The sequence below is a fragment of the Diachasma alloeum genome, unplaced genomic scaffold (genome assembly GCF_001412515.2).
Source record: "Diachasma alloeum isolate Michigan unplaced genomic scaffold, Dall2.0 Dall_scaffold_00284, whole genome shotgun sequence".
NCBI classification, from domain to species: Eukaryota; Metazoa; Arthropoda; class Insecta; order Hymenoptera; family Braconidae; genus Diachasma; species Diachasma alloeum.
Window position 1 is genome coordinate 125148 of NW_021680423.1, and position 9238 is coordinate 134385.

Sequence of the window (9238 nt, forward strand, 5' to 3'; positions counted from 1 at the left end):
AAAAATATGCCTGCGACTGCTGACAGTTTACCGCCGACTCGATAATTTAACACTGGCGCCATCTCGCGGCATTCTCCCATCTGAACTTCTTTACCACACAGCACACCATCAATAATTTCTCCTAATTATACAAAATAACCTATTAATGGGTATTAATTGGGACCAATTGTTTGTCTATCAGCATTTAAATAATTTTTTGATTATATTCCAATCATTTTTGGCCCATTTTTCGCCTTAAAATGACATCCATGCACATCCATGCTACATCCATGCTACAACATGGATGTACCATGGAACCTCAATCGCCAGGGAATGAACGTAGGGAATCCACACTTTCATCATATCGTGAAGCCCAAAAAAAAAGATTTATTGAATCACTTTCCCTCAACAAATTCAGAGTTACTTACGAGTGTTATGAGTTTTTCCATATGATTTCCCGTGTTTCAACATGAAGAATGCTTACCCATTTTACAACCACTGAATTCTTTCCGTCAAATAATTGATTCGACCGTTTCTTCTCTTCCTAAATCGACAATTTCCAGCTATTATTGGCGATCATCTTTGGACTCACAAGAACAAAAGGAAGAAAAACAAAAAAAAAACCATACAATAGGAAAATATTCCTATGTATGTATTCCAGCGTTTCCAATGTGCAAGGCGTTCCTCTTCAGGGACATTTATATCGCCTCGTTCAGGAAATTTTATTCAAAATATTTTACCAAAGGACTACAACAAGTTCAAGTTTTTATTGTCAAACATTTTTCTTTTTTATCTTGCAGCTGATGAAGCAATAGGTATTTGATGAGTTTTTTCATAATTTTTCTTAGATCATTAATAAACGCACGTGGAGACCTTCGTGCCTTATGCATTCAAAACGCTGTACAATATCTTCATATTTCGGCGATTTTTAGTACCGAATGGACGCATTGCAATCCTTGGATTTTCACATTCTCTAATTTTAATTGGAAATGATGTAGAATGGTCTGAAACATAAAAATACGAAGTTTGGTGACCATGTCTGTATATGGCCACGTCCACCATCACCTTCTGGGTGCTCAATTTTTATAAAATTGCGTAATTAAATTGCTGAAGTAATTCCAAAAAATCGGAAATTTTGTCAGATTATAGGTCTTAATGAAGACTAACTCTGTGCAAAATTTCAGCCCGATCGATCAAACAGTTTTGAAGAAAAAGCGATTCGTTTTTAAATCGTTTTTCGCAAATATCTTCAAAACTAGTGGACTGATATCGATTTTTTTGTTCTCACAATATTCGTTCCGATGACTTCTATCTAAATCAATGAAAACATATATACCCGTTAATACAAAGTTTTCGAGATATTCCGGTTTTTCCGTTTTTTCGTAAAAAACATTGTAAACACTCTACACTGAAAGAAAAACGACAAAGTTCTCAAACAAGTCTTATTTGTGCCAAGAAAAAATTTTGTCGCAAAAATGGATTTAGTAGTTCAAAAAAAATTACATTCTCTGTAGACGCAAGAAATGTCATTTCTAGCACTACTCCTTCGTTATTCGATACTCCCATACGTATTTTGCTCCCGAAAAATCTTTGTTTTATGCGAAACAAGGGATAGTAGTTTTTCGTTTCGGCTGTCTAATAAACACAGACAACAAATGAACCGTTAAATGAAACAATAATAATGATATGATAGCAATCTTGTAACTTAGGGATAAAATATTTGTTGATAAATTTTCCTCTATATGAGATATTTTCATCCTGAAAAGGCACCGTCTGATGTGAATTATGCGCCTTGAGGGGCTAGTCACTTAGGAAATCACTGGACGACTCGACTGGAAATCAAGGAATAAATCACCAGAAATCAATGGAAATCACTGGAAATCAAGTGATTTCCATTTTCGGTAGTGATTTTTAAAGATTTCTAGAAATCATCGGAAATGAATAGAAATCATAAAGAAATCAGGTGATTTCCGAAATCATTAGAAATCATCGATATGTGTAAAATCGAAATTGATTTTGCAGTTTCAACTCTACAATTTTTGTCAAGGTATCGGTGTGTTCGAAATCAACCAACCCCGAAATGTGACAGATGAAGTTTTTAACATCCTTACGTATTGGAATGTCATGTAGAAAACTGCCATTATCGACAGATGCCCCACTCTCGTCCCGAAATCATGATTTCTTCAGTGATTTTTTGAAATCAAGAAATCATTGGAATCTACTAGAAATCATAAGAAATCAAAAGAAATCAGGATTTATAATGCTGATTGAGAAATCACAGAAATCAATAGGAAATCAAAGGAATTCATCTGATTCTGGAAATCACTGAGTCACTCGAGTGAGGAGTGACCAGCCCCTCGATGCACCTCTTGAGCCACATATTTCGTTGCTGTTGAAAGCAGAACAATTATTCATGTTTGAGACTTTCAAATTCGAACCACAGAAATTCTTATTTGGCAATTTTCAACTAGCGATTTTGTTGGCCCACACAAGATTTGTTTAACAACAAGTTTGTTTTTCTCTCGATGCAGCTTGTGTAAAAATCGAGATATCAACTTGAAATTTGTACAGAAACTATGTATATCCGCTCATACGCAGTATTCGAAACATTGAAATCTTGATAGCACCCATGCAGGTGGCAGTAACCAACTGAAATTTTTGTTGCTAGTTAGTGTTGTGAACCTATAAACTTTTGGAATATTTCAGACCATTCGGAAGCCCGCCATCAACGTATTGATGGCGAAAAAAATTAATGTTCGCCGTCGCCTGGCTATTTTGTAACTCTTCCTTTCATTTCGATGAATTTGGACATATGATCGATAATAATGGCCGGAAATAGTAGATTTATGGACAGAATTTTTCCATGTTTAAGAAAAACTCTATAATTGAAATGAAGTAAACTATTTTTTATTATACACGGGCTTTATGAGATTCTTTCTTTAAATTATAATTTATCTGTTAGAAGACTCCAAAAACAAGAATAAGAATCGAGGGCATCGTGACAAAAATTAAATTCCATGGCCCACAGGATATTTGAAACATCAAACCCCATATAACATGAAGGCTAACTCTGTCTATCAGTTCAAAAAAGGTGATTCTGGATAAATATTTCTGATAGTCTCATGAGTTGATGATATAGTCAAATCAATGATCGATCAATACAGAAGGGGATTCCCCTTGAAACTAATGATTACTTTTTCAGTAGTAAGTTAAACAAAAATTACCTTATAAACTTGAAGACACTTCATGTGATCGGGATCCAGTTGAAGAACGTCCTCAAAATGGTGCACAGCCTCATCAGTATCAGAATAATAAACACAGAGTCCTAGAATGTATTTAGCATCTACGTTGATTGCATCCTTCTTCAGTATCTCATTGACGACCTCTTGGGCTTGATTATGGCGACCAAGCAATGCCAAATACTCTGCATTCTTGATTTTATATGCTCGGTTATATGGGCTGATGAGCAAACACTTGTTAACGCACTCTAATGCATTTTCGTAATTGTTGTTCCTCGCTGCGATCATCTCTCTCTGTGAATGCTCCTGGAATTCCCTGATCCTATCACGTTCAGAAGAAATTATCTTGTGCTTTGAATCGATTTGCGAAAATTTCGTGAGGTGAGATTCTGCGGAATTTATATCCCCGAGGAGAATGGCACATTTGATGAGACGTACATAGGCCTGGAAGAATTGATTGTTTTTAATGCACTTCACTCATTAAAAAATCAACAGAAAATCTCAAGGCATTCGCTGGGGAATCAAACACTTTCTGAAAATTTTCGTCAGGTGACAGTTCCACCGGAATCTCACTTTAATTGAAAAACCAAACGTAATAGTAAACCATTTGTCATGAAAATTTTTAGAAATCAGGAGCATTGAAGTAACTGTTATTAAATTTTAATTGATTGAAAATTCTACGGGGTGGGACAAAATGAAACAGCCGAAAACCGAAAATTTTTTTTATTAGTGGGAGTACTGATGAAAATAATAATTTACTATTCGTCTTATCATTCAATTGATTGTAATTTAATTGATTAGATTAAGCCGATTATACTTTTCTTTTTATATTGAAATTCAGCATCACAGTTTCCTGTTTCATCTTCTTTTCAATTAATCTGTTGACAAAATCTCGTCGAAGCTTCTCAACAATTTTCCATTCTATTGAATGGAAAATAATTATTCTCATCGCGACTCCCAAGAATAAAAAAAAGTTATTAAAAAAAATATTTAATAATAAATTTTCTTTGCTTGAGTTACGTCAAACAGTCGTTTCATGACTGTTTCATTTTGCCTCACTCCCCTATGTGAGTTCTAAAATACTCGTCTTCTTGTCTTTCAAAAATTTGAAATTCGATCGAATTTTCAATGAAATTTTAAATTTCAACTGTCCATGAAATTTCCCTATTTTTCTAATAGTGTATAGAAAAACTTAGTACTTTATTCCCGATTTCTATTGAGAATTCTGCCGTGCATTATTTCTCCACAGAAAAAATCACTAGTTTCTCAATGAAACTTATTCTATTAATTTTTTTTTATAGAAATTTCTCAGAATAATGCTTCTAGGGATTTTTTCCTTGCGCTTCTTTTGGTCCAGAAAACTAATTTTCATTTTTGTCCTAAAAAAATCATCGAAATCATTTTTATAGAGAAAAAGAAGAACTTTCTAATGAATTTTTTCATGCCGCTGAAACCACCTATAAATCTACAAAGCTTGTTAGTTAGAGGATTATTTAGGAAATGAGCGGTTTTGAGAAGTACGCCAGGGACCATTTTTTAAAAAGATTGAGAAGTTGGGAACATTCATGATTATAAGTAATGTACCTTGACACATGAAGGATCCAACTCGATAACTGTGTTTGCATCAAGAATAGCCTTATCGTACTGTGCTATCATCATGTAGCAATGCACAGCGATTGTTGAAGTTTGTAGCATCCTTGGGAGACAATTCTGAAATTAATTGATGTAATTAGAATTTTCAAAGCAGTCGTATCATATTCTAACGTCCTCACAGGTTATATATTTTTCTATTTTTAACGAAATTCGTTACAAGTTCGAGCACTTCCAACTCTGGCCATCGCCTAGGGTCTTCAGCCCAAATTATTCTTGATGTCTCTGAAGGCCGTAGTAAAGTAAATCCAGAAAAAAATCCTCACTTGGAATTTTCAAAGATCTTAAATTGAGACTTTCGAAAGGATCAAATAGAAAATTTTAAGTTTCAATTTGAGGCTTGAAAATCTCCATTTGATCCTTCTGAAATTCTTAAGTTGAGACTTTCGAAAGTCCCAATTTGAGACTTGAAACATCTCAATTTTAGCTTTCTGAAAGTCTTAACATGAGACCTTCAAATCTCAACTTGAGATTGTCAAGTCTGAAATAGAGATTTTCAATAGTCTTAAATTGAGATTTGCGACAATCTCAAGTTGAGAGTTTCAGGATTCAATTTAGGATTTTCGAAAATCTCAATTGAGATCGTAATTCTCAAATTGAAATTTGTTTTTTTGGGTATAATAGTTGTCGAGCAAACGAAATCAAAGAACACACATATCAAAAATTTATATGAAATTATCTTGAATGATTTCTCACGAGACTTCCAGTATAATTCCTATAAATTTCTCACAAAAAACGTTCTACTGAATATTTTTGACCAGAAAGGCATTGTCCTGCATAAGAATTCAAGTCAGTTTTTTCAAAGGAATTTTTCTACTGATAATCTACACTTCACAAACAGTGATAGGCATATTCATTAATCATAATTACTGTAAAATTGTGGAGTTGTTAATTTTCAACACTAATTCTAAAAAATTGTAAATATTAAATTAACCATCAATTTGTACATTCAAATTTTGAAATATGCTATTAACCAATAATTTAGGTAGGAAGATTGACGATTATTTGGATAATCGAAAATCAAGTACCTAAATCTAGAATTAGCTTGTTAACTAAAAAATTACATTTCAATATTATCAAATGTTTAACTCACCATCAATCAGAAAATTTAGTTATTAAATTTTATAATATTTTAAATTTGTTAAATATAGTTAAACTTTAAACAATATAAGGAGATAATCCTTCTTATCTTCTTATCTTATCTCTAGTATTATTAGCCATCCCTGGTCACAAAGACTTGGTGACAGAATTCCATTGAGAAACTCCCGAATTTTTCTAATAATAATCATCCCATAAGAATTTTCCTGCAGAAAGCCGCTAGCACGTACGAAAAGAATTCATAAAAACCTAGCGCATTTTCTAGAAAAATTTATTGGAAATTCTATTTGTTTCTCGCCGATTCTATTGATGAACTTCACAGTTTTTCTCGTGCATCTTTTTTACTACAAATTATTCAATAGAAATTCTTTTATAAAAATAATCAATAGAACTTGATCTTACTATACAAACTTTTTCCATTAAACTCTTTTCTATAGAACTGCCTCGACATAAATTTTCTAATTTTTCTCTTCCTTTATTACAAAATCAAACGAAAGAATCCAGAGAATTTAAACCAAACTATTTCTGTAGAAAATATCCTACCGTCGGATTAAAAAGTATTGACTGGTGGTGTGGGGTTTTTCGGTTCTGCAACATTTCTGAATATCGGCATTAATTTTTTCTGCATTTTTTTTCAATATGGATGTCAGAAATATATTCTAGGTCCATTAAATAATCGCATGAATGATAAAATGAACGCGTTGCGTTATTATCCGACACAAGAACAAGGTCCAAAGTTTAGAGCCAGAGGCCTATACTTTTCAGTCCAATAGTAATAGAATTAATTGTACAGAAACATCAAATTCTATTGATTTGTGCAGTAAAATATTTTCCATCGAACAAAATCCGCGCAAATTCCGCGTGAAAGACCTGCGGAATTTTCCAACAAAATCAGTGAAAAACTAAGTTTCCAAGAGAATTTTATCAGGTGACAACACCTGACTGAAACAGTGAATCGTTTAGAGCTACAGGACACCCCCAAAAAAGCGCTTCTACATAGGCCGACCGACCACTCACGTTCTAATGTGTAATGCTTTTTTTTTTTCTAACAGTGAAATATGATCACGGAACGTCAAGTAAACAATTTCCAATCAATTTTGGGCATCGCAACTATCTATTTGTAACAATTTAATTGTTCAAATTGCCCTAGCGCCTAAACTATAGAATCTTATAAGATATACGAAAGTTTTCGAATCACGAATCATTCAGAATTTAATAAGGAATAATTTTCGTTTTTTGTCAATTTGATGTGTAATTGTTAGATTTTGAGATATGAGCAAGGAAAGAGTTGCGTGACCCAACACAAGTAGAGAGCATTATGTCGGATCTCGTAACTAGTTAATTGCTCACATCTCGGAATCTACGAGAGATACGTAAAATTGAAAACAGACAAAAATTATTCCTTATTAAATTCTAGATCATTCATGATTTGAAAATCTTTGTCTAGTCTTCATAGTTTAGGTGCTCGCGCGATTTGATTCAATTGTTAATAATTAACAATTCCAATGCCTAAAATTAATTGAAAATTGTTTACTTGACGTTCAGTGATCATATTTTATTGTTTAAAACAAGAATTCCACATCAGACGCGAGTGGACGGTAGATGTCTGAAAATCGAGGGTGTCCCGCAGCTCTAGTTCGGGAGAACACTCTACATAAGATGCATTCTCCCTAATAGATTTCTGAATTATCAATATTTTTGCATCATCTTTCATTCTGACTTTGCCCGCTCCTCTGTTCGTACCACTTCACCACTAAAAACAAAATTATATTGATAACTGTATTGAATAGACTACCGATGAGCCTAGAATAATGTGATAAAGCGGCCCCATAATTTCCTCGATCATACAGCGATTTCGCCAAGTTTTTTTTCAATCCAAGTGCACTGAAATCATGAAGAGAACCATGCCAAGACTCAACAATTTACAACTCTGGAAAATTAAAAAATCATCCAAAACTAAACATGAAATAAGGCTTACTCGTATTTCTTATGCTCTGGATGAAAATACCCGGGGTTCGACTTGTCTCCCCCATCAAACTTGGATTTCGGTTGATGACGATTACTCGAAATATTCGCTGACTCAGTATAATCATCCTTGACAGTATCATTTCTCTTGCAATTGCCCTGAGATCGTCCCGCATTATTGTGAGCATGTATCGATTCTCGTCTCCAATTCTCAGATGTTCCTGAATGAAAACTATTCTTTTTATCATCATCAGTCTCATTGTTCGTCTTTGAAGCTCTCCAGTTCTCATAAACATCATTTCTGTTAGTTTTATGGTCATGCCACCATCTGAATTTCGGTAAATTTTCAGACTTCCCTTGAAAATCGTTTTTATTCACCCTTTCGGAATTTTTATCATCATTCTCATTGTTTCGAATAGACTTTTCTTTCTTGTGTTCATGAGGAGAATCTCTTGAGTCTCTCGTCGTCTCAGTCTGATGGTTACTATTTTCATCGTTACGAGGAGTTTCAAACTGTTCAAAACGATTTCTGTCTCGATTATTATAATTGGGCTTGGTGTGACAATAGGAATCGTCGTTATTCTCCTCATTATTTTTAGATAAAGATTTTGATGTGTGGTTAGTATTGGTATTATCTCTGCCGTTATCACAACGCCAATTCGTAGAATTTTGAGTATTTGTTTGATAATTTCTTTGTCAGCGGGAACGACACATTCTCTCTACGTGCCCTATTTTCCCACATGATTTGCACGTGTTTTCCTCTGCTGAACAGTAATGTTCCCACTTCCACGTCATTCCAGTTTCTACAGGTCTTCAATGGAACTCCACGCCGATTCGAGTTTTGTTCTCGAAAAATCGATGATCTTCGGGATTTAGAATCACTGCTTGCGGTAAATGCAGGAGGCTCACTCATCTTTTAACGGTTTTATTAATTGATTTAGGAATGGAGAGATACTTTTATGGAGATTCTGATTGGTTTCGTGGGCTGATGAAAAAAAGCGAGAAAGAATTGACGGATATATCTCAGAGTATGAAAGTTTCACAGTGAAACTGCAGACGTACGGGCTGGTACAACCTGCTGGCGTGAGCCAGAGTTGCCAGATACGGCGAACGGTAGAGAGCCTCTCTCTCCCCACTAGACCTAGCCTAAAACCGCCGCCCGTCGTTACCAACCCAAGTAGCCTAAATGTGATGTCTTGACGCTGATTTTGGATGGGTGACAAAATCCCAAAGGACCAAAATGTGATGTCTTGACGTTGAAATTTATAGATGGCGCTATTAATCGGCCATAATAGTCCGCGAGATTC

The 9238-nt window shown here is 34.4% G+C and overlaps 1 protein-coding gene across 1 annotated transcript in view; it reads right to left on the minus strand.

Moving 5' to 3' along the window:
* LOC107038466 (dnaJ homolog subfamily C member 7) overlaps positions 1 to 8627 on the minus strand; it is a 21396-nt gene extending 12769 nt beyond the window's left edge. The window contains exons 1-3 of the mRNA XM_015257562.1: positions 7945 to 8627; positions 4803 to 4914; positions 3204 to 3662 (exon numbers count right to left, since the gene is read on the minus strand). Of these exons, the coding sequence (XP_015113048.1) occupies positions 3204 to 3662; positions 4803 to 4913 (570 nt within the window). The 5' untranslated portion in view covers position 4914; positions 7945 to 8627. The remainder of the gene's footprint in view (positions 1 to 3203; positions 3663 to 4802; positions 4915 to 7944) is intronic.
* Between the last annotated feature and the right edge of the window lie 611 nt (positions 8628 to 9238).